Source organism: Thunnus albacares, chromosome 23, assembly GCF_914725855.1.
Source record: "Thunnus albacares chromosome 23, fThuAlb1.1, whole genome shotgun sequence".
In the NCBI taxonomy this organism is placed as follows: domain Eukaryota; kingdom Metazoa; phylum Chordata; class Actinopteri; order Scombriformes; family Scombridae; genus Thunnus; species Thunnus albacares.
This window is the reverse complement of record NC_058128.1, coordinates 24562504-24588149: the sequence shown is the minus strand read 5'-3', so window position 1 is coordinate 24588149 and position 25646 is coordinate 24562504. Positions and strand designations below refer to the sequence as shown.

General features: G+C 40.6%; 1 protein-coding gene across 3 annotated transcripts in view; it reads left to right on the top strand.

The window, feature by feature from the left end:
* The window catches only part of large1 (LARGE xylosyl- and glucuronyltransferase 1), a 128229-nt gene extending 106513 nt beyond the window's left edge, over positions 1–21716 (top strand). For all 3 annotated transcript variants that reach the window (XM_044343399.1, XM_044343398.1, XM_044343400.1), the window contains 6 exons: positions 416–571; positions 6862–7025; positions 14579–14857; positions 15035–15181; positions 18218–18413; positions 19490–21716. In XM_044343399.1, the coding sequence (XP_044199334.1) occupies positions 416–571; positions 6862–7025; positions 14579–14857; positions 15035–15181; positions 18218–18413; positions 19490–19687 (1140 nt within the window). In that variant the 3' untranslated portion in view covers positions 19688–21716. The remainder of the gene's footprint in view (positions 1–415; positions 572–6861; positions 7026–14578; positions 14858–15034; positions 15182–18217; positions 18414–19489) is intronic.
* The last annotated feature ends 3930 nt before the right edge of the window (positions 21717–25646 follow it).

Below are 25646 nucleotides of genomic sequence, written 5' to 3'. Positions count from 1 at the left end.
CTAACAGGTCTCCCAGCCCCTGCAACCTTTGACCAAAACAGATGCAAACACAAACAGTTAATAAAAATTGTGTTTTATGAATGGAGTGAATGGCTGGTACTATAGATATTTTGGTTTGTTTATCACTTTTTTTGTTTATTACATGATTCTATTTGTGTTATTTTATAGTTTTGATCTTCAGTATTGTTCTACAATGCAGACAATGGTAAAAAATAAGGGAAAATTAGTAGGTGTGTCCAAACTTTTGACTGTATAAATGGCAACAAACTAAATCCCAGCACAGGTGCATCACATTTTGGTAGAATTCATCTTTTTACATGTCTGTGCATTACAATGAAATGTTCTGAACATAACGATTTCAACGGTAACCTGATAACCCTCTCACTGCTCTCCTCTCTGTGGTTCTTCTGACCAGGTCATCCACTGGAACTCTCCCAAGAAACTACGAGTGAAGAACAAGCATGTGGAGTTTTTCCGTAATCTCTATCTAACCTTTCTGGAGTATGACGGCAACCTGCTGCGGCGAGAGCTGTTTGGCTGCCCCAGTGAGGCTGACCACAACAGCGAGAACGTAGGTGGAAACCTCTCAGTGAGACAAGATGACGCCTTATTTGACTGCAGTTGTAAACAATGAAGTGCTGCAACTGTGAGCGTTAACTGATTTAATTTGTGAATTTCTCAGATAAAATTGGAGATATGCAAGGAAAGCTGCTGGTATTCAGTTCTGTGGGTTTTTTTTTTCTAAACAAACAACTGTAATAATTAGCCTCGAGCACTGGAGGTAATGCAGACTCCTGACTGTGAGGCACAGTCAAGTCATAACCAGTGTCTATCTGATGGGGCCTCCTCTGTCAGCTGGGATACGATGCTTCATTTTCACCTTGGTGGGGGGAAAATGTTGAAGGGAAGAGTTAATGAGGTGAACTATGGGCCCTGTTAATCCACCCTGTTCATCAAACTCTGCCTGCAAGAGAATAAGGACATGGTTAGACAGGAGAACAACACACTGGAGCCCACTATAGACTCCACGTTATGTATTTTACAATCATTGAAAAAGCAACAAGGGATCAACCACTTTTAAGCACTGTTTGGTAAGCCAGTTAAGCAAGTAGCAGCACTTGTGCGACAGACAACAATGGATGATTTTACACTTAAATAGCAGCCAGAGTCACTGTGGACTGAACAGATGGACTCTTCATACTGAACGCATCACTGATATCTTGTTTCTGGTATGAATTTATGGTTACTGTGAATGACAGGCCTAAATTTGTGTGTTTATTAGCAAATTTTTCTCAACCAGAGAGCATCTTAATGCAGATTAATCTGGCCTGTCCAAAAGAGGCGAGTATCGTCTGCCTGAGGGAACTTGAGCGCTTTATTGACAATCAAAACAATGTATTAGTCAGAATGGTCGACACAGACAACCATTCACCTGAGAATAATAAAAGGAAAACCCGCTGCCCATCTACCAATACGGATGATTTGTTCACATGTATCACCTCTCCTCCTACACGGGAGATGGAGCTCATTCACTCAATGGGAAGCTAGAAACACTGGATTTAATATGACAATATATTTTGGAGTTCAACTAAAATCAAGTAGATGATCTGTGGAGGGACAACGACCTACTCAAAAGTAATGTCATTGTGTGCAATGTAGAATGGATCAAGTTAGGGAGGAAAATAATATCCTAAAAGAAACTGTCCTCGACATTCAAATGCATAGCCTGTGTGACAATCCTAACGGCTCCAAGCAAGCTTTGAAGGAGTTCTTTTTGAACTCCTTAAAACTTCCTTCTGAGTCGTTGACAACATCACATTCCACTGCAAAAAGCAATGAGGGGCCAATGCCATTAATTATTAAATTCGAACATTACCAGCTTAGGGGTGTAACGGTACACTAAGTTCACGGTTCAGTATGTGTTCGGTCATGGTTCCGTACAATATCAGTACAGCAGGAAAAAAAAGAAAGGTAGAAAATAACATTTTAGTCTTTCATTTTGAAAAAATGTTAACATCCAACAATGCCTCATTGGACAAAACTATTACTGAAACAGTTTAGTTGTGCTGCAGTGGAAAAGGAAAACAACCTTTATGTTTCTTGCAAGGAGTCAGGACACCTGCTGACAGCTGTTTTATGCTGATTTATGGTCTGACTGTATATAAAGTAGTTCAAACCAGCTTCACTTCCAAAAGGTACAATGTTCAGCATGAACAATAAATTCCCCAAAGAAATTTCCGAAGGGCCCCTCTCCAACCAACATCCAGTTGGTTCAATACACTTGACTTACCAATCACAAAATTTAACTGGAAAAACAAACAACTGAGAATAAAACTCACAACACTACAGAAAAGTAAACAGCTTGGAGGTTTAATGGCCCAAATTTCCTCCACTATTACCAAGCTATTCAACTACAATACATCATGAAATGTATTCACTCAAATGTTTACCAAGACCTATTGTTAGAATGCAACGAATTGTCCATCAAAGATCTACCATTTCTCTCAACAACAATCAAAAAACATAACTACTACAGGAACACAGTCATTGCCACAACTCTGGAAGCTTGGTGGAAAATCAATAAGGTCACCAATCATACAGCCTCACCATGTAAATTCACCCCAATTTGGAACAACCCAGACTTTGTGATCAACAAGTGTACCTTCTCTTTTAAGTCATGAAAAATCAAAGGAATCACTCACTTAGAACAATACCATATTAACGCTCCATGAATTAACCTATGGAAATTTTTAGCAGCAGTGCTCAGAATGAATATAGGGGAAACACTGAGTTGGAGCACCTAGTGGCCGTCTGGTGCTTCACACCTCCTCCTGAAGTTCACCACTGGTCAGAAGTTGGTTTTTACAGAACCAGCCTGCACAGGCTGTAGAATTATGTAAATGTCAGCTCTGTGGTCAGTTAATCACATTATAATTTTCCATCATGGTATGCCAGAGTTTTTTTTTTGTCGACAGTCAATTCTAATGTGTCCTTAACTCAGGAAATAGTTTGCTCACTCAATTTTTCAGAGTTTGAACAGCGATTTAAATCCCATTAAAGTGATGATTAGACTAATGAAGTCACTGAGGGATTGGCTCCAGCAGCACACTGCAGACTGGGCTCCTTTAGGGCCACAGTGCCACTGCAGCCCAGCCACTCACTGCAGCTCCACTAATCACAATGTTCACAAAGTAGAGAGACACCACACACCAAGTCCTGCTGACAGCCCCTCAAGCTGTTTCCCCACTGTTCCCCAAAGCAAAACCATTGTGCTTTGTTGAGCTTCAGTGATTCTAGTGTGTTGATCACATCCTCACTTGAATTGAAATCAAGTTAGATAGACTTGCGGGCAGAATGCTGACATCCATTCATACCTGGGCTGATGTGTCGCTCTATTAACACATCACTTTTGTGTATGCACACACTGTGCAGTGGGCTGCAGTTTTGTGCTCAGACAAATCCTATATCACTGTTTGTTTTGTTTCATCAAGTTGACAAGAGAATGGATTGGAAAAATACATTTTACTTGCATTCAGTTGTAACAGCTTGGTGCCAGATTGCCTTATGTAGGACTAGAAGCCTGAGTCTGTGTTATGCACTGGCAGACTGGGACATAGAAAAGCCCTCAAAACTTAACCCATACTGCTCCATCATAACCAACCCAAAGATATATCACGTATATGATAGTAAAGCTCCTGGTTTCAGTGCTCTCTGCCCATGGAAAAAACACAGTCCCAGACATATTTTCCTCCTTCATTTTATTGACCATGTATGCTCTACATGTAATTCTGAATATTTCCACCAGCTTCTGATGGCAGCAAAGTGTTGGTATGCTGGCATGTTGTAGGAGAATGGTCACCAGCCTTTTTATGCCCAAGATCCCTGGCCTCATCCTTGGTGAAAGGCAAGATCCACCTGTTTGAAGCACTGAGAGAAAAAGACAGACCAGATTGTACTTCCAACTTGAGGCCTTTTATTTAGGCTAACTTTATTTGAATTACATGAAATGCTTTGATCCAACTTTCAAATTGATGCAATCAAGAAAACACTGTGACTAGCGTATCAAACAGGCCATAGCTGTCTTGCTTTCAGAATTTTGCAATACATCATATCTTCAATTCTAAGTTTCATTTAATTTCATTTCAAAACACACAAAATAAAAGCATTTGGCCTATATTCCATCTGTATGAGGAAATTATTTTGTTCATAGTAGACAATAAAGAAAAAGAAATCAACATACTTGCAGTGAGCAGATTATATGAAGCGCTATTGTTAACTGTTATGCTTATCCACTGAAGCTTCATACAAGTTACTACATTTACCATTAGCATTTTAGAAAGTAGAACTGTAATGTGTGCTAACAAAATTCTAAGTCAGTGTAATTAAGCTAAGTGCAGTTCTATGTCCCATCTTATCCAGCATCACTTTTGACGATGTCACCAGAGGGTGAAATGATGGCTGTGACTGAATACTGTTTGTGAGTGCTTTGTAGCTTGGCTCATAGCTACAGACAGTCTAGTCTGAGGTGTCTGTCAGTAAGGCATCTCATGTACTTTGATTTTAATTATTTTCATCTGTGAAAACACCATTTCACAGAGGTAAGTGGATCCAAAGTAGGCACTCACTCAGTGCACATGTGGTCTCTCTGCTGACATGTCCCCAAAAGTCACTGTCCCTTGATCTGGCTTTCACTTATGTCATTTTGCAAATCAACCATCCCCATTTCAACTCCACTTGGCAAATTAAATACTTGCTGGAATTTGGCTGCTACTTGTTCTATATCAATGGGCAAGAATGGGTTTGAGACAAATGCAACAATATCTTCCATGACGTCTAACTCACTAAAATGCTGATTGAACTCTGTTGCCACTTTGTCCAGGTGAGCACAGTACCTCTCACGGTGAAGAGCATCTGTCTTTGATGGCTTGTGACATTTTCTGCAGGTTGGGAAAGTGCGTCAGCCTCCCATTCTTTAGATGTGTGGTCCAAACACTGAGCTTGGCCTTGAACACATTCATTGCGCTTATCATGTGGGGCAGGTGTTGGTCTTTTCCCTGGAGCTTGTTGAGTGCATCCAGTTTTGCCAGTAGGTCTGTCAGAAAACTCAGGTCCAATAGCGATGCATCATCTGACAGTTCCTTGTGCTCCTCATTCCTTTTCAACAGGAAAGTCTTTATCTCAGGCAGCAAGTCAACAAAATGCTGCGGCACTTTGCCACAACTCAACCATTGGACATCAGCATGAATGGAAGAAGGTCTCTGTAAGCGACATCAAGCTCATCCAGTAACGCCTTGAATAAGCGGTGCTGAAGCGCTTTTGCTTGAATAGATTTTATAAGTCCACGACCTTCCAGCTAAGGCCTGCTGATGAATCACACAGTGATAATTCACAGTTGGGAAAATCAGGGACATTACAGCACAGTGCTATAAAACCAGCACGCACACAGTGCATTGCCAGGGCCCCATCAGTAGTAATTGCCACCAGTTTATGAATGGAGATATCATTTTCACAGACATATGTTTTAAACTCATTGTAAATATCCTCACCTCTCATTCTCTCCTTTATGTGCAAAAGAGTGAGGAAGTCCTCCGTTGTTGTAGAATCCTGGAAATCCATTCTGACAGATACAACAAGCAGAGCTGTGTCCATTACTTCCAGGGATTCATTGAACCGTAGTGAAAAATATTCAGTGACAAGTCCCAACGCTTGATCCATGCCCTCTGACAGTGACTCGACCCTTCTTGTCACTGTTGCAGGGCCAAGCGGTACACCACAGAGTGCAGTTTTGATGTTGTCTTTGTTAAGCCAAAAGGTAACTTACAACAAATAATGCTTCAGTAGCAGCCTTATTTTTAACAGCAGGTTTTGTGAAAAGCGATTTCTGGGCCTTCAACCCCGATTTCACCTCGTCAACTTTCCTTGCATGGATTGCACTCTTCGGGGGGTAGCTGTCTTTGAATTTCTGGTGGTTAGTGTTGTGGTGCCGCTCTAAATTTCCTCTTTTAGACAGTGCTTGAGTTTACTGGCACAAAATACATATATACTTGTCTTTCACCAAGGCAAAAATAAATTCCTCTTCCCATTCTGGATGGAAACTGTACATTTTTGTCTTCTTTCATGCAGCCTCCGCCATGCTAGCTTGTTACCTCAAAGGCTATCACCAGCAAGTGCCATATATTGATGATGTGTCAGTTAATGTACTGGTTCTGGAGAGAGAGGTGCTTGCAAAACTGAACATTGATCAGGCATAATGTATTTGTGTATTTATTTTTCTCTTATTTTCAGGAGCTACAGGGAAAGTCTCAAAGGTTTACCAGTCGATCGCGATCGATGCGTTTGCAACCACTGTTGTAGGACAAGCAACAATGTTGTCCTTTTGTTTAATGTGTTGTAGCCATTTGTAGCTTACATTTTTAAGGTTTAAACATACACTGCTGCTTCAGAGGAAGAATTTGCCCCGTCCATTCAAATGCCACAAAAGATGCTGCTGCTTGCAATCATTCAAAATGTAACGATAATGTATGCAAAAGGAGAAACATCATGACTAAACAAGAATGCAAACATACAGATTTGAAGCAGCAACATATCAACAGTGCACATTTTGAACACTTTAAACCTTAAAAATGTGAGATAACAATAGTTTGATGAACCCAACATCATATATACAAATATTATAATAACCCTGGTAAAGTGTGGAATATATGAAGTGACAAATTATCTGTTTTAGTCATATGGTGATCAATGCGCAGAATGCAGTTTTCATACAGCATGTCAACAGACTCTGATGTAGCCACATACTCAAGGTTAACTTTCTGGTCCATAAAGCTTTCTCACTGTTTGTGTCCTCCTCTCTATCTGCAGCTCCAGAAGACTCTGTCTGAGCTGGACGAAGATGATCCATGCTATGAGTTTCGTCGAGAGCGATTCACCGTCCACAGAACACATCTCTATTTCCTCCATTATGAGTACGAACCCAGCTCTGACAACACTGATGTCACCTTAGTCGCCCAGCTCTCTATGGACAGGTACTGTTCTACTGTTCCTCTAATTATTTATTAACCTTCCCTTACATTTAAATGGGGTGCTCTCAAAAACTGCCTAGCCAAAAGTTAACCCCCACTTTCTGCAGCAGGTCTTTATATGTGGTCAAGTGTTCAGGGCTTCAAGTGCTCTACAAATTCTATTGAGTAGCCAAGTGGAGGGTGTCATTTTATGCATAGATAAGGTTGGATAAGAGAGAGTTGGAGCTCTTCCCAAGCTTGGATGAGCAACCACTTCAATAAATATTTGGTTCTTGTAAGCCTGTGTACATAAACACTTATGTATTGTAGTATTGGGTGGGGTGAGAAACATCCAATCATAGAGCTTAAAATGCTATTATTTGTGCCACTAACAGCAAGCAGAAGCTAAAAATTACACTTTGTAGGAAGTGGCTCACTTTCTGAATCAGGGTTTCAGACTTTCGGATTCAGTTTGGGATGAAATCAATAACTGTAGGGCTCTTGAGTATCAACATATTTAGAGCTATCCTCCATGCATAACTGATGGGAAACAGAATTTGAAATTATAAAATCTGATGACCATGACCTCAACATATAGGGCCCTATTTTAACTGTGCAGGTGCAATGACAAGTGCAGGGTGGTGGGTCTTGGACACAGAACATGTGGATGTCTCTATGCACACCTGCTGTTTTGGTTCATGTATGTGCAGCAGCGCAAAGTACAAAAGGGTGACTATAGATCAGTGGGTGTGGTGATTATTAAATACTCTCTCAGCTAATCACATGGATCACACTGCTCTCATAGCTCTGAAACAGCTCAGCCAGTAACAGTTAAGCATGATAACGACTGCTCAACAAACAGAAAGCTTTTCTTCAGGAAATGTCTGTGGAATGTCCAGAGCACCACAGCATGAACACACATCACCACAGATCTGCAGCCAAAGACAGATGGACAGTCAGGGACACTGGAAGTAGGGGTGCTGAGGGGGCTGCAGCACCCCCTGCTGGCAGGGGTTGTAACTGCAAGGCAAAAAAGTTCATTAAACACATCAATAAAAAAATATTTTTTGAGAATAGGATTTTAACATGAGCAGTCATGTACTAATACATAATGAACATGGTTGTTCATTAAATGGTTGAATTCTACCCTTTAGTTATTTTTAGGTTTTTTTTATGATATTTGATTTCATTTTAGAACATTCAATGTAATTTCTGTGTATCTGATGCACTAACACAGAGCATGTAGCTAGGCACAAAGGATCACAGATGTTAGTGACCGGTAATTATGGGTTAGGACATAGAAAAATATGGACGTTAACAAGGACGTTAATATGGACGGTTTCTGAAGAGCGGTTTTAAAGCTCAAAGTGGGCGGCTTCGGCCGTCGTCATCTTGGCACTGCCTGACTCCGCCTAACTCCAGGCTAATCCAAAATGAGCAAAAGAGGTGGAGCTGAGGTGAAGCCAGGTTGCTGAAACAAGCCACCTAGCGACTAGCGACCTGTCACTCAAAGTGGTCACGTCCTTAATCATGCATAACTTTACAGGTTAATAAAATTTAAACAGGTGAGTTATAAAAAAAATTCACCCCCTGTACAGTTGTCATGAAAGGGGAAATAGGCTATAGAGACCAAAATGTTTTTTTGTACCAGGCTGTAAACATTTATTTCTGCTGTAAAGTTGGGTATTTTAACATGGGGGTCTATGAGGATTGACTTGCTTTTGGAGCCAGCCTCAAGTAGATATTTGAGGAACTGCAGTGTCTGGCACTTTCGTATTGGCTTCATTTTTCAGCTATGGAGGTTGCTGCTTGGTTAGGTATCACTAACCAGTGCCAAACAGCAAAAATCCTCACCCTGCCAGAAAACAGCTGTCACAGATCTGGTAGTGCAGCATACTTCAAATGAGAGGAAGAGGATGTCCCTGTAGTGTGGAGTTGCGTTTTGGAGTGCATTCTTCAATGAATGTGTGTGTGTGTGTGTGTGTTATAGTTTAAGTGCTTTGTTCTGTTGCTGCCCGTATAGCGTGCCTGTGGCTCATATCACATTTTGTGAGCGAGACGTCAATACCTGAATAGCTTTGACATACAGCATGTCGGTGTTCAAGTTTGCTGTCCGTTGTGGTGTAAAATGTTCTAAAACTGGTGTAAAATATTGTTGGCCATTGAAATTAATACAAAAAATAATGAATGTTGTGCAGCATTTAATATGGCATCATTTCTCTCAGCACCTCCAATTCTGACTGACTTCCAGTGTCCCTGAATGGAGTTTGATTTTCCTTCAGTTAGTAACTATAATAACAAATACAAAAAAAAAAAATTTGATGAAGCTGTTTATATGATTGCATCAGACCGAAGCTATTTCAGCAACAATTCTAATATATCTCACATCGTAAATGGTCACAGTCTATGACACAACAGTGTTTGCACCGCAATATATTTCAAGAATAAGACATGAAATGCTACTTTTGCTAAAAAAGAAAGTTGGAAAAGAGAACCGATCAATCTGATGTGTGTAAAGGTGTGCATGTGGTTATTCTGTAGCAGCCTGATGTCAGGTGGTTTAATGAAGGTAAACACAGTGAACAGCCGTGTTTAGTGGCACTGCGCTCTGGTGCAGTATTTCTCTAATCAGAGGCTGCAGATTTATCAACATATGAGTCCTGCTGCCTTCAGATGCTGCAGGGATTTAATGAACTGAAGGAGAAGCTTCTCATACCGTATAAAGCAGCTGTGGACAAGAGATACTGTAAGAATCACTCACATTCATTGATAGATCAATGCACACTGATTTACTGACTTTCCTGCTTCAACCACATTAAACATTTTCTGTATCGATTTCGGTTGGAGTGTTTAATTGAAATAACTTCTGCCTCTCTGCTCTGCGTGTGTGTAGCTCAGCCCCACCCTCGGTCAAGCAGACACATAGACCTGCAGCTCTTTATACATCCATGACATAGAGACAGAGAGCAGAGCGGAGCAGAGGAGAGAGACAGAAACAGTGATGTAACCTGGTTGCTATGCTACAAGTCCTGACCTCACACTCTGCACACTGTTACTAGCTGGGGGCTACACACCCACTACCCAAAGGTTGATGTCCTGAAGCGTCCAGAACACAGTAAAATAATAAGAAAAGTACATACAGGCAGGGGGCAGGGTCTCTGAAGATAAACACATTGCCACACATTTGTAGTGGGTCTCAAGTGATGATTGAGAAGGACTATTCAATTTTTATTTATATAGTGCCAAATCATAACAAAAGTTATCTCAGGGAACTTTTCACAAAGCAGATCAAGACCATACTCTTCCATTACTTTTGTATGCGTCTACACATTGGTTTTTTTAGGAAAATCCTGCTTAGCATACCTTTATAATATAAATATTTAAATGATTAATCTGCACATTTGCTACACGTTTTTAGTTTTCTCTTCTTCATAAAATTACCAAAGTGTAAGCGGATTGATGTTGCACCAGAAAGAGATGTCGTTCTGAGACATATGTTTTCAATCTAGGACCAAATTTTAACTAAAATACAACAACTGGCTTTACGCTGCTTAATTTGAACAAACCTCTCACCTGTGCACTCTGCACTGGTCACCAAAATACCACACAGACGGGCAAAGTGAGATTCAAGGTCAGCAAAATACCAAACAGTCAGAGCACTGCTTGCGCTTGTCATTGCTCCTCCATGAAAATATATATAATATTGTTAGATCATTCAGGAGACTCTCTCTTTCTATGCTTAGAAACTTTTAGGATATCATTGACAGATTGCAATTAATCATTGACCAATTTGCAGCTGTGTTCTGTCATTCATCACACAGATACTTCCACTGCCTGCAAAGTTGATAGCTTCAAGGGGAAATTGTGAAAGTGCATGCCTTCATCTCTAATTTGTAAGACTCATCATATTGCCATTATTGTGGAGTGCAGAGAGGAAGAGGTGCAGTTGAATTGAAACCAATTTTCATGGTGCAGCTGTTCCCAGCCATGTTGAATGTTTCCTCTGCCTCCACTGATATTTTTCCTATCCAAGGTCTTTTCCATGTACATGAACACACATGAAAAGACTCTTAGCTCAAATTGTAGATGGGCAACTAAGCAGGTTTATACTTCATGTGATGGAGTTCATTTACAAGCCATGAAGCAGAATGGTTGTCAGTATTCTACTAACACCATGCTGAGACACAATGGGGCATATTAACAGATCTGCAGTATCTGATGGGCCATACCACGTTCAGCTTTTAGTGGATTTGAAACACCCCACTGTCAGATTTAATAGAGAGCATTATGTTAGTTGTGAGGATACAAAGAACATCCAGGGATTTTTACCATCGAACATTATCAATCTGCCATTTATATGCTAATGTTGCAGTTTGTTTCATTGTTAACAGTCAGCAGGAGTATTATAAGCACATTTTTGCAATGAGCATGGTGTTTTTCCTGCTAAATTTGAAAAGTCCATATATCCATTAGTTCTGTGCACCTGCTACCTTTTCTCTTTCTCCTCTTCGTAATGGCATTGCAGGGTTTTCTGCCAGAAAAGTTGTTAGGTCCAGCAGAGGACCTAACAGAAATAAAATCCATTTAAGTGTTCTCAATACCTAGCCAGACAACGGATGCTACAATTACAAACTGAAAGTGTCTGCTCTGTGACCGTCCATAGCAGCAGCAGCAGAGTCACAGCACAGAATCGCAGCACAGAGTAGCGGAGTTAGACATCTGTCCTCCCTCCTGCTCTCTGCTGTAAACACACGTAGCTGTTAGCGAGCAGCTGCTCTCATGTCTCCACGGGTCTCAATGCTTGTTTTCAACAGAAACTCTCCGTTCTCTGTTTGCTCTTGGTGTGTCTCTCTACGGATGGCAGGCGGGTTGCTCCGGTTCTGGTTCTAAGCGGCAGTCGTCCTCTCCACACAACTACTTCCCTCACTTTTCAACACTTTAGGGATTAATTGCATGTCTCTCTGGGACAGAAGGTGTTTTGCCTTCCAGGAAGGCAGTTCGGAACAGCTATAGAAACACTACTACCTGTAGATGTTCTTGGGCAACGCTTCATACAAACCAGTTCATTTCAAGCATACTTTGACTTTAACAGTACTGTTTGCAACCATCTTACCATGGTATTAGGAGTAAATACTGTACAACACATTTTGCAACTGAAACAAGTCAATGCCAAGTGCTGGAAGTGGATTTAAAGCTTGAGGATAATCAACAGTCTCTCTAATGATAGTTGTCTTTAACTGCAGATATTCTTAAAATCTACCAAATTCCATGTCCATTATCCCCACCTCAAGGACCCGTTGTAACATATGGTTAAAATGAAAGATGTGACAGCTTTTCTCAAGACAAATCATGAATTTTGAGATCACCAGTAGAGTTAATTAATATGTCAAAGTTGACAGAATTGTTTCCGCTGCAGCCACCCCCCTATTTCTGCCTTCTGACTGAACAAATATATTTGTTTTTAGTGTGGTTAATAAGGTTGGGGATATTGCATGTCTGAAAATGTTCTCTGCTTGCTCTGTTTGAGTTCTTGCTGGCTCAAGGATGGTGAAGGGGGCAGAATAAAGCCCGGAGGTGTGGAATTCCACCAACAAGACTGTCAGCCAGGCTGCTTGTTTAGTAAGCATCCGATCTCAGCAGAGTGGAGAGATTCATCAACACATATTGAAAATTCCTGCTGATACCATTGTAGCAAAACAAAAACAGACTGATTGCTCTTTCAAATATGTTTTAGACATCCCACAGGCTTTCCTAATGTGCTACGAAATGTAACCGTTGACACAAAATAGTTTATCTAATCTAATAAATATTCACAGTATTTGTGGAGTATGTTCACTCTCCCAAAGGATTAAACCGTTATATTTGAATGACCACATGGTTCTTTAAATCCACCTCAGGACAAACAACACTTGAGCCCTGTTTTAATATTGCCAGTGTGGTGTGTGTCCTGCTCAGCTATATATTATTGTGGAGTGTGTGTAATAAGCTTTGCCTCCTCTAGGGGCTGCTAGCTGGCTTAAGACTTTGTCTTGTTTTAATGAGGCCCATGCTGTGGAGGGAAATATTGGCATTCCAGATCCAAAACAGTGTCAGACACTCAGCAAATAACACAACCCCACCTTCAGATAGAATACCAAATGAATTTACTGAAGTAGAAGCATGCAGAGTAACTAGAAGGCGAAAAGGGAGTGAGAGGAGGAACTTGGGTTATGAAATCAAGGCATACAGGCTTGAGAATGTGAAATATTGAAAAAATACCTAACTCGGTAAAGTGAAAAACAATGACTCTTCATTCCAGCTTCACCACTTTACTGCAGATATTGTGTATTCAGAATGAGTGACACTGAGCAGAGGCCAGCCTGACCAACAATGTTTTTAAAGCTCAACTCTTCAAAGAAGTCTCCCGCTAAGCCACGGTGCCTCAAGCTTTTCTTAACGTAACAAATATCAAACAAATATCAGTATCCCATTTGCATATCAAGTCCAAGGTTGAGTAACTCATTATTTCATATCTTAACATAAAGCAATTAAAGCTGTGGGCAATAATGGCTAATTGTAATGGTAATGTTGTGTCACGTCTCACTTTTTAAAGTCACAAAGAAATAATGGAAACAGGAACAACTGAAAACAGCTGCAGGGCTCCATAGTTTGCAAAATCTTCTAGATTCCAGATAAGTAGCAGCTACTAGAACACAAACATCCTGTCTTAGAGCATGGATGCTCTGTCCTGTGTGTAGAATTGGAATGATTACTGCTTCTGGTTAGGACTGGGTATCGAACCTCCTTACTGTTTCATTACAGAACAAAGTGTGTCATGGGTAGTATTGTGTATAGAAAATTGTCAGGTAACTAATGCTTGGTCCGATGTTTAGTCTTGTTTTACTTATTCTTTGCTAATTTGTAGACTGCATTTCATTAAAGAAATGTTCTTATACACCAGCTTGTGTTAAAACAACATTAAAGAGTAACTCCACTCTAGATTTTGGAAGGAGGAAAACATGTCTGCACTCTATAAATCTCTTGAAAATCTGACCACACACAACATCACAGTTGGATGTGGTCAGGTGTGACATGCTGTTTCTTTTTGTAGCATGGAACTATAATGTCACTCTACATCACTAGAAGTTAGTCAGATTTTGTTAAGAAAAAAAAGATCCTGTCAAGAAGTATGTCACTATTCCTAAGTAGTAGTGAAAATCAAGTATTATATTGGCACTGGTATCTAAAAATGTTTTCTGATTAAGATGATTTTTCTGTAATTCTGTAAAAATTTCAAATGATGTCCAGCCCTACTACTGGTATGTCATGAAGTAACAAAAGGTAAGGAAACAAGAGAAGAATGTGTCTGATTTCTCAGAATTACATTATAAGTTATCTTGTTCAATCAATTTGTCTAATCCACATAAGTTATTATCCAGTTTATTGATGATAGTATGCTGTGTGCACAAGATGTTATCTAATATGTTGTTTACAGAGCATATGGACCTTGTGCACATTTGTGGGGTTTCCCTATGAACATATATTGCATAGTAATAAACATTTATGTTGCCACTTTGCCTGTGTTCCACCCTGTGCAGGCTCCAGATGTTGGAGGCCATCTGTAAGCACTGGGAAGGCCCCATCAGCCTGGCCCTGTACCTGTCAGACGCTGAGGCCCAGCAGTTCCTTCGCTACGCTCAGGGCTCAGAGGTGCTGATGAGCCGCGGGAACGTTGGCTATCACATCGTCTACAAAGAGGGACAGTTCTACCCGGTCAACCTTCTGCGAAATGTAGCCATGCGGCAGGTCAACACACCCTACATGTTCCTGTCAGACATCGACTTCCTGCCCATGTACGGCCTCTACGAGTACCTCAGGTAAGAGGAGAAAGAGAGATGGAGGCAAACCAGCTGTGTCCAAAGTGTTATTAACACCTTTAAAATAGGCATTTAGGTTTGTGAAACAAGTTTTTTAATGCATTTTTAATGCTCAATCAGTCTTTTCTGAGCTCTTGTACATGTAATAACAACATAAGCCTCTGTGTGTGTTTGTAGGAAGTCAGTGGTGCAGCTAGACATGGCCAACACCAAGAAAGCTCTGGTGGTTCCAGCCTTTGAGACTCTGCGATATCGTCTGTCCTACCCAAAATCTAAGGCTGAGCTGCTCTCTCAGCTGGACATGGGCACACTCTTCACCTTCAGGTGAACCTCCTCTCTGTTTTTGTCTTCAGATATTCATTCAAACAATACACTACATTAGCAAGTTTCATTGCTTCCTCTATGGTCTGATATATATACCGATTCAGCTATCCTTACTCAGTCCTCAGGACCACATTCAAAAAGACCCACTGGCAATTGTGCTGAGCTAGCAATACATAAAACATAAAAATCCAATACAATTGAGAAAAGATAATAAGCAATTAAAATGAGGGACAGTTACATTAGGGCTTACAGTTAACTTGTTGGAATGTTACTGTAAACACATTTGAAGGTGCTGTTTCCTCACTGAAAAAATATGCAAATACATGAACATTTCAAATACACATATTAACAAGAAACATGGCTTTCTACTGAGAATACATACCCTACTTGAGTGACATTGAAATATATTATTTCTCAGAGACAAATCTTATATTCTCAACTATTAGGCCTATCTATTCAAGTACCTTACTTAAGTGCAATTTTGAGGTACTTGTACTTTACTCGAGTATTTCCATGTGATGCTACTTTCTACATTTCAGAGGGAAATATTGTACTTTCTACTCCACTACATTTATTTGACAGCTTTAGTTACTTTTCAGATGAAGATTTGACACAATGGATAATATAACAAGCTTTTAAAATACAACACATTGTTAAAGATGAAACCAGTGGTTTCCAACCTTTTTGGCTTTTGACGTCTTACAAAAAGCAGTGTGTAGTCGGGGTCACATTTCACATGCCTATGAGTTGTTAACAGCTCCACCAAATAGTGATTTTTCCCTCTAAACTTCTCACATGCTTTCATTTCAAGAAATGTTCAAATGATCCAATATTTCACCACAAATCAAAGATTAGAGAAAAAGTCCAAAAACTGAAAACAGATTTGTGTATCAGAACTTTGTTTTTTCTTCTTTCCTCTCCCATTAATCATCTCACCACCCCTCAGATTTATCTGCTGACCCTTTGGAGGGGCCTGACCCCTAGGTTGGGAACCACTGGACTAAACTAGCTAACTGTATATAAAGTAGTGTAAACTAGCTCCACCTCCAGCAGCTACAACAGTAACATGCTGCTCTAACACTGATGCTTCACTATTAATAATCTAATGATGTCATATATAATAATATATCAGTCAGAGGGACCAAACCACTACTTTTACTGCAATACTTTAACTACATCAAGCTCATAATACTTATGTACTTTTACTGCAATACTTTAACTACATCAAGCTCATAATACTTATGTACTTTTACTGCAATACTTTAACTACATCAAGCTCATAATACTTATGTACTTTTACTGCAATACTTTAACTACATCAAGCTCATAATACTTATGTACTTTTACTGCAATACTTTAACTACATCAAGCTCATAATACTTATGTACTTTTACTGCAATACTTTAACTACATCAAGCTCATAATACTTATGTACTTTTACTTAAGTAGGATTTTTCATACAGGACTTTTACTTCTAATGGAGTATTTTTACATTGATATATTGGTACTTTTAGTTAAAGGTATACTATGCAGGATTTTTTGGGTGGTTTTTATAAACACAGCATTCAAAGTTGACCCTTCCTCCCCCGAGCAAGAGACAGAGAGAGCAGCAGTGGTCGAATGAGCTAGAGAGTGAGCAGCGCTGGCGAGAACAAACCCGGTGACTCAGAGAAATAAAATGTTACTTTCTAATTGTTTAACAGTAATTACATTCTAAAGCACAAATAAAAACACCCACACCTCTGTACAACCCTGCGGGAATGTGCCGCATTGCTCTGTTCTGTGTGTGTGTAGCTCAGCCCCGCCCTCGGTCAAGCAGACACACAGATCTGCAGCTCTTTATACATCCATGACACAGACAGAGAGCAGAGCAGAGGAGAGAGACAGAGACAGCCATGTAACCTGGTCGCTAGAGGTTACATGGCTACAGGTTATTGGCTGGGGGCTACACACCCACTGCCCCAAGGTTGACACCCAGAAACATCCTGAACACAGCAAAATAATAAGAAAATACAGGCAGAGGGCAGAGTCTTTGCAGATAAATACACCACAACACTCTTCTAGTGGGTCATAAGTGATGATTGAGAGGGATTACTTTTGTATGAGTCTATACATTGTTTCTTAGGAAAACCCTTCCATAGTATACCTTCAAGTAAAGGATCTTCTTCTTCTTCTACCACAGCTAATGACACAATCGTGACTCAAATGAAACAGAATTAGCAAGAATGACATTTTTTTTTAAAAATGAGAGAAATAAATTTGTTTTTTAACAATGTCTCTCTGGTGTTGTGTGGATTATCCATGGTAGTAGGGACATAGGAATTTCTGCAGGAAAAAAAAAAAATTCTAATGCTGTGAGCACCATTAACTTCACCATTCCATTCACCTTCACATAAGAAGCAGAAGTCTCATAGACAGATATCTCAAAACCAAAACTTTCTGCACGAACTGACCCTTTAAATTGATTGTTACTTCATTCTGAGTGGGATGAAATAGTAACCAGTAAAATATTGCACTTACACATTCACTTATCTCACAGTACCAGTGTGAGATGTACCAGGAACACACAGCTCCTCTGACACCTTACACTGTGGACTTGATGCCAGTAAGATTTTTCTGTACGTTAGGACAAGCGGGTTGCTCGTTTTTCTCTGGTGTGCAGGCTGTCAGACTTCCTTCAGTCACACTAACTTGCTTTGCCTGCCTTGAATTTGCAGTCAGTAAATACCTCTTTTATCTTGACTGTTGGTGGAGAAAGACGTGTTATGATGGCACAGACAGAAAAAGACACCGCACAATTTTTTTTTTCCCGCCATCAACAACAATTTGGTCTGCAGTGTGAGGTAAACAAACACTCTATAAATAACAAGATTTTTAAGAGCTTCATTGATCCAGGTTGTAACCCAAATGCCACCTAAAATTTTATAAACTATAAATCACACCTCTCACAAGGACTCTGGACCAAAGTACATGAGCATGGTTCACACTCCTTCCATCAAAAGTTTGATGAAACCTTTTATTTTTTTCTCCCGCCAGGTACCATGTGTGGACTAAAGGCCATGCACCAACTAACTTTGCCAAATGGCGGACAGCCACCACGCCCTACAGGGTGCAGTGGGAGGCCGACTTCGAGCCCTATGTCATGGTGAGGAGGGACAGTCCTGAGTACGACCGCCGCTTTGTGGGCTTCGGCTGGAACAAGGTGGCTCACATCATGGAGCTGGATGCGCAGGTAACTGACACACCTTCACTTTATCCAGCTTTTATCTGTCTAAACTGTCGGCTTTATGTCTTAGTATACTTCTTCTCCTTGCTTGACTTTCTGCCATTCTTGAAAAATAAAAATATCTTAAAACTAGATGAATGTAGTTGTTAAAGCTGCAGACAGTCAGCTGATCTCTTCTGTGGTGTGTTTGATATGAAATCTGTGCATCACACATTTACTGTACAGCAAACGCCCCTGTAGACATGCTGCTGCAGAAAAGTCGGCATGCATCTAATAATGATTAGGCTTTATTATTAAAGCTTTATTAAATTGACTTAGGTCAAGTTTGGCAGAAGTACTCAATATCTCTTTTTGGAATGACATTCAATGAAATGCCATCTTATAATGAAATAGCCTCACTGGCCCTGTCAAAGTAAAGTGCAATTACTAAAAGTCTTGTCGGTTAGTTTGAGTGTAGTGTGAGAGTTCAGTTATATCTGTGAAACTTGGTTGCACCATACAAGTTACTTACAATGTAGTGTTAACTATAATGCAAAATGTACACCTCCTCTAAAAAGGGGTGAGTCATGCCTTATCTACTGTTGTCTTGCTAGAATCATTAAGATGCTAGAGATGATAGAGAGACAGGAAAAGTTCATTTGATATTTAGGATACACTTTGTTGTTGACAGACTACATGCTTTCATTTATGATGACACTGACATGCATGCTCTGTGTGCTGTACAGTGTTACTTCATGCTGCATTTACCTGATGTGTGGATTGTCGCTGGCACCACTTGGTGTCATGGAACAGGAAGTTGTAGGCAGTTTAGGTGTTGACTGGTAGAAAGCTTTACCCTTAAGTGTTGAATTTTTCAACATGAATTTTTTATTCATGTTATTTATATATTTATAACCAAATAAACATGTGGTACAGCTGTTTTCATCTTGGTAAAATAACTGGATTGATTGAATTACAACAATTCATGCATGACTAGCAGCATCTGTCAAAGGTTAAATGTTCATGCTTTAACTTTATATTTGCAGTATGTTGTGATAAAGAAGCTGTAAAGCAGCATCACTCAGCCACTTCTCTCTCTACAGGAGTACGAGTTTGTGGTTCTGCCCAATGCGTACATGATCCACATGCCTCACGCGCCCAGCTTCGACATCACCAAGTTCCGCTCCAACAAGCAGTACCGGGTCTGCCTCAAGACCCTGAAGGAGGAGTTCCAGCAGAACATGTCGCGGCGCTACGGCTTCGCCGCCCTGAAATACATGACTGCCGAGAACAACAGCTAACCACCACTGCAGACCCTCACACCCCCAGCTCTGAACTACTGACACACTCCACGGGCTGGGGAGGGGGCAGCGCAGGAAACAGACAGCCCATGTGGGGCCATCAGGATACTTTGAGACTGGAGTTTCTCAGACTTTGTTAGAACGTTTGACCCTCAAAATGGAACTGCAGGGGTCTTTATGTCCGTACTTTGACCTCTGCCAGGATTTAAAAGCTGTGAAAGACCATATGAGTGACTGCTGGGCCTGAACCCCAGCTGTGTGTGCCCTGATAGACAAACAGGAGGCAAAGAAAGCAGACATTCAATGCCTTGCCATATTTGTAAGACCAGTGATAAAGTTGTGGGCTAGGTGTAACATTATGTATGTATGCGTGTGTGTGAATGTACTTTCAGGTAGATGAAAAGTGTGACTGTGTGTGTGTTCCTCCAGGACGGCGCTTAGCAAAAAAGCTTAAGGAGAGCTGAAGATGTGAAGCATCGTGGGCTTACACTCTGTTTGCACGCTGCAAAGACGAACGCCTTCCAAGTGCCATGAAGTAACACAAAGCAGCCGCAGTTTGACAAACAGCAAACTCCGACTCAAATGCAAATCGTCACCAGGCGGCGAGATAAGACAAAGCGGTGAACGTGTCCACACAGATTTTGAAAATCTCATTGTGATGAGTGACACACACTCAGATATTGAGGCGGCAGCCAGGCAGCCCAACATCTGCTGTTGCTTAATTTGTTTCATAGCTGATACAGATCAGAATAAATCCTCCTCCTCGTATGACAAGAGAAGTTAAGTGCAAGGATGGCTGGAGGTCGTCCACACGGTTGATATTCAGGGTATCTCCACATCAGCCTGAGTGCGCCACTAGCAATTCTTTCCACTGTTTTGTTACGACGACAGAATCTGACAGCATCTGGTGCAGTGTGTTGTTTTTTTTTTTTGTATGTGTGTGTGTGTATTGTGCGGTCTGCACAACCACACACAAACTCAGACCTACTGGAAGTGAACCCCCCTCCCTCTCATACACTGTGCAGCAAAGCACCAATCACTGAGCTCACTGTTTACTTTTCTTTCCAACAATCCACATTATTTATCAGTGTGTTTACAGCCCTGATGGGTGGAGCCGCCGTGTCTCCCCGTGCACCGTCAGGAAGATGTGAGGAGGACAGGAAGGAGAGTTTTAGCTCTGAAACAGCATTTCTGTGAAAATCACCCACTTACAGTCAGGAGAGTCTTTCTTTCTGTCACACTCTCTCTCTCTCTCTCTCTTTCTTTCTCATTCTGGCCTCTAGTTTCACAACATTATAGTGATATCACCTAAAAACACTGCAGCGGTGTGTGTGTGTTCTCCTGTTTGTGTCGCCACACACTGATGCGGGTTTGTTATGAATATTCTGCCTTCTCTCTTCAGCTGTTATTAGTGTAGTAGCTCCTGTGACAAACAACAAATCTCTTCCCCTAGACAGTCACTATAATATACTGATTCTATATGATAAAGATATCATCAGGATGTATGTTACTACATGATAAGATACATTAAAAATGATGTTGGATATAGCCATGAGGTATAAATGCAATACAGATAATAGAGAAATATCACTAAACTTACTGTAGGAATATGTTTAAAAATGGCAGTGATGTTAGGAATTACATTAAAAAATGTACAATATTGTAAGTCCTGACAGGGTTATTACAGGAATATTATACTGGTTATATATGATTGTTCCATGCCAATCAGGTTTGACTTGACTCCAGTCCAGAGGGTGTTAATGCACCTGAAACCATCTGCTGAGGTAGTTTGAACAACTGAATTTAGTCTATCGCCAATGATACATTTAGACGTTTTTCTTCTTATATACTGTAGATAGATAGATGTCAAAGAAAAATTGAGTACTGCTTACATTTTTAATGTAGTCTCCTGCAGGTTTCATGCCAGAGAAATATAATCAATGAAGAAATTGCTAGGGCTGCAACTAACGATTATTTTCATTATCGATTAATCTGGCGATTATTTTCTCAATTAATGGATTGGTTGTTTGGTCCATAAAATGTCAGAAAATTGAGAAAAAATGTCAATCACTGTTTCCCAAAGACTGAGATGACGTCCTCAAATGTCTTGTTTTGTCCACAACCCAAAGATATTCACTTTACTGTCATAGAGAACTTAATAAACCAGAAAATATTCACATTTAAGAAGTTAGAATCAGAATTTGGACCTATTTTTTCTTAAAAAATGAATTAATTGATTATCAAAATAGTTGGCGATTAATGTAATAGTTGGCAACTAATCAGTTAATCAACTAATGTTGCAGCTCTAGAAATTTCACACCGTCGGATTAAGACCATGTGATGTGGTTGAAAGCTCTGGAAAAAGGCTCGTAAGGGGAGTTGGGATTGTTTGTCAAACTAATGTTTTCAAGACCTACAAAGCACAAAAATGCAACTGAAGACGCAATCTGAATAAAAGTTTTCTACCCCAAGGAGTAATCACAGAGTAACATACTGAGTGCTGAGGAGATGTCTCTGATCTTTAAGATGTATTTTTTAGGAGTTTTCCCCCTCAGATTCTTGTCCAGCCAGGACATCAGGTAAACATGATTTGTTTCTGTGGAAGCTGAACGATGTTGGTGGTTGGATAATGGTCTTCCCCCCCCCCAGCACATACTGATGTAAAACTAGAGGTCTCTCTCTCTCTCTCTCTCTCTCCCTCTCTCCCTCTCTCTCTCTCTCTGTACAGGATAGCTGCAGAAGGGCTTGGTGCAGTCACGCAGGTGTTTGTGTGTGTGTGTGTGTGTGTGTGTGTGTGTGTCTGTCTGTCTGTCTGTCTGTCTGTCTGTGAGTGAATAAACTGTCTGATTGTACATGTATGTTCAGTATGCAGATGTGTGTGTGTGTGTGTGTGTGTCTGTTTGAAGTTTGACTCTGTGTGAATGTGTGTGTGTGGTTTTTGCAGGGCTGGGGAGGAGCTGCAGTGTGGAAGTAGGACAGTGCTGACTGATGCTGCTACCTGAATAAAAGCAAAGAGTCAAACACTAAGTTGTTACTGTCTTTCATCATTTCTTACTGCATGAATAGCAATTTAGCCTCATGAACCCAAAGTAAAAGGATTCATGGAAGCACTCACTGATACATCTCACGCACGCACACACACACACACACACACACACACACACACACACACACACACACACACACACACACACACACACACACACACACACACACAGCAGAATAGTACAGGGGTGTATTTATAGTTGCAGAGCTTACCACCTTTCCATTTTTGTATGTCAAAGTCAGTTTTCTCTTCAAAGGGAGCACTGCTCAGCCTATGAAAATAGGTGTATGATCTTTCTGTGTCCTGGAGGAGCTTCATCAAGTCTGAAAAAATAACCCTGATGATGTCATAGTAATGTCATCTCAGCATGGGCCTGGAGACTATACATTTATCAAAGAATGTGTTTCAAATTGGAAGTATGGAGTTTGAAAGACTTGGGAGTTCACCAGACAGTGAGTGTCTAAGGAAAAAGGCTACTCAGATGCATTATGGGAAGTGTCAGATCAGGTTTCTGGGGTTTGACCCAATTTTAGGGACTAAAAGTTAGGATATCTCTGCCTTTACTGCACAGTTTTGATCATTCTGTTTTAAATCTGTACCTTGTATGTAGTATGTAAGTAAGTAAGTAAGTATTTATGGAGGTACAGTTCTTAATGATTTTGACAACACTAACCTGTGATATTGTATATTTAAATGTTGAAGTTATTAGTCACTGTTATAATCTTTATACAAGCATACTGAGTCACTTCGCATGTGACTTGTAAGCCTGTTCCAGCAACAAACGTGCATGTAATGTGTGACGTCCCCTCTGCCTTTTGCTTAAGAGGTTGCTTTGGCTTCTTGGCTCAGGAGCCAGAGGGCAGGGTTGGAGAGGACATCAGGGAACTACCTGCACCTGGGTAGTTTAGGCCTCCAGCCTATTTAGGTGTCTTCTTGTTAATGTCTTTCTCTTCCTTCCAGGCCTCCACCAGCCAGATGGGTTAGACTAACATTATTAAACTTTATATTAAGTTAACAATAAATATAATTTTTAGAAGCTATATTCACGTGTGAATCCCTTCTTTGTCACTGACTCTGAGCCAGTTCGTGACAAATGGAGGCTCGTCCAAACTTTTTGGGTTAAAGTCTAGCCTGAGTGTGACAAATGAGGGCTTTTTCTTTGGTAAACCTTATCCTTTGTAAATTTGACTCAATTTGGCTTTTTGTAGGATTAGTTGTTGGTCTATCATGTTTAAAATCTTGGGTATGTTGTGATATCCATATGGCATGTGTGTAGGCCTTGGTAGCATGCCTACTGTTGCCAATGTGGAGGGGTTTCACACATCAATCAATCAGTCAATTCAATCAATTTTTATTTATATAGTGCCAAATCACAGCAAAAGTCATCTCAGGGCTCTTTTCACATAGAGCAGGTCTAGACCATACTCTTTAATTTATAGAGACCCAACAATTCCCCCATGAGCAAGCACTTGGTGACAGTGGGAAGGAAAAACTCCCCTTTAACGGGTCGAATCCTCAAGCAGTAAATATGAAGTTGTATATTATTTTCTTCCCTGAATTCAGGTTTTGGGGTAGGAACTGTTTGGTGGGGTTTGGAGTGGAGGAGCAGCACTTGTCCCCTGTTTTGGTTTTAGTTACTCAACTTTGTTTTGCCTGTTTTAGTTCAAGTGCTTTGAATCAGGTAAGTGTTGGGCCATTTGAACTGCAATGACTTGGTTGGGAAAGCCATTTTTGTTGACCCATTAATCCCCTGTAAGGTTTGGATGGTTTTTTCCCAATAGGGGATTGGTCATGTAAATAGTGTGGCTGCGAACGTGGGTAGAGCAGTTGTCTCAGGAGCACGTCCCTGGCTGCAGAGAGGTCGCTGGTTTTCCAGTTACTTTTCTGCCCCAGTGGTTTGCAGTGCATTCTTGTTGCAGATAGACAGGGTTGGGGAGGGTCTGGATTTGATGGTGGCTGTCCCATACCTTGTGTTGTATTTATGGTGCCAGCACTTGTGTTTTAAAGTATTTTTGGGGGAGTTTGTATTTGTTGCCCATAGGGGGTAATAATGGCTTGTACTGTGCCAGTAGGATGTCTGATTTTCTGGTTTCCCTACTGCTAATCTGTGGATTGTTTTTTTTTACCAGAAATTTACACCTGCTTTCCAAAATCTGTGAAAAAAGACACTGTTTCATATTGTAAGGTGGTAAATGCAAGGAACTGGCCCATTGAACATGGTTTGGTGTTGAGTGAGTCAGGCAAGCCTCAGGATGAACAGGTACCCAATTTGGTTCTGGACTTGGAACTGGAACTGGACTTGTATTACAGTGAGATAGTTACCTTTTGTAATGTTGAGTGTCACAACTTTGAGTCTGGCAACTTTGGTAGAAGATGCTACAGTTCATGCATCAGTTTGGTTTTGGTTGTGTATGAGCTTTGGTCGTGTAGCAAGGTCCTCTTTGTGTTGGTACGTGTGTCTCAGGACGTTTTGGTGGCTTGTAAGCCTTGGTGCTTTTGGTTAGAGGAACCTTTTGTATTGTTACTTTGGTTTAGTGTCTTCAATTCCAGTTTTGTGGTTTTAATAGCTGGGATTTTGTAAGGACAAGGCATTGTTGTTTTGTCTAGTTGCAGACAACCTTGTTGGACACTCGAGCATACTTGGGGTCATGGGTTAATACCACTGACCAGAAATTCTCACCATTCCCTGCAAAAATCCATCAGTGTTTTTAGATGGCTGTTCTTACAACCTTACATATTGGACCTAACACTGATATTTAAAGAGGTTTTGTTCCTGATGCCGTCAAATGCCCTTGTATTTGTTTGCTTATCCCTCCGTTTCATCTGTTCTTCCTATTCAATCTGCCTCTTAATTTGCTCCTAAGGATCCAAGGCTGCTGAGGTGGGACTGGGTGATGGGTTGAAGCAATGGAG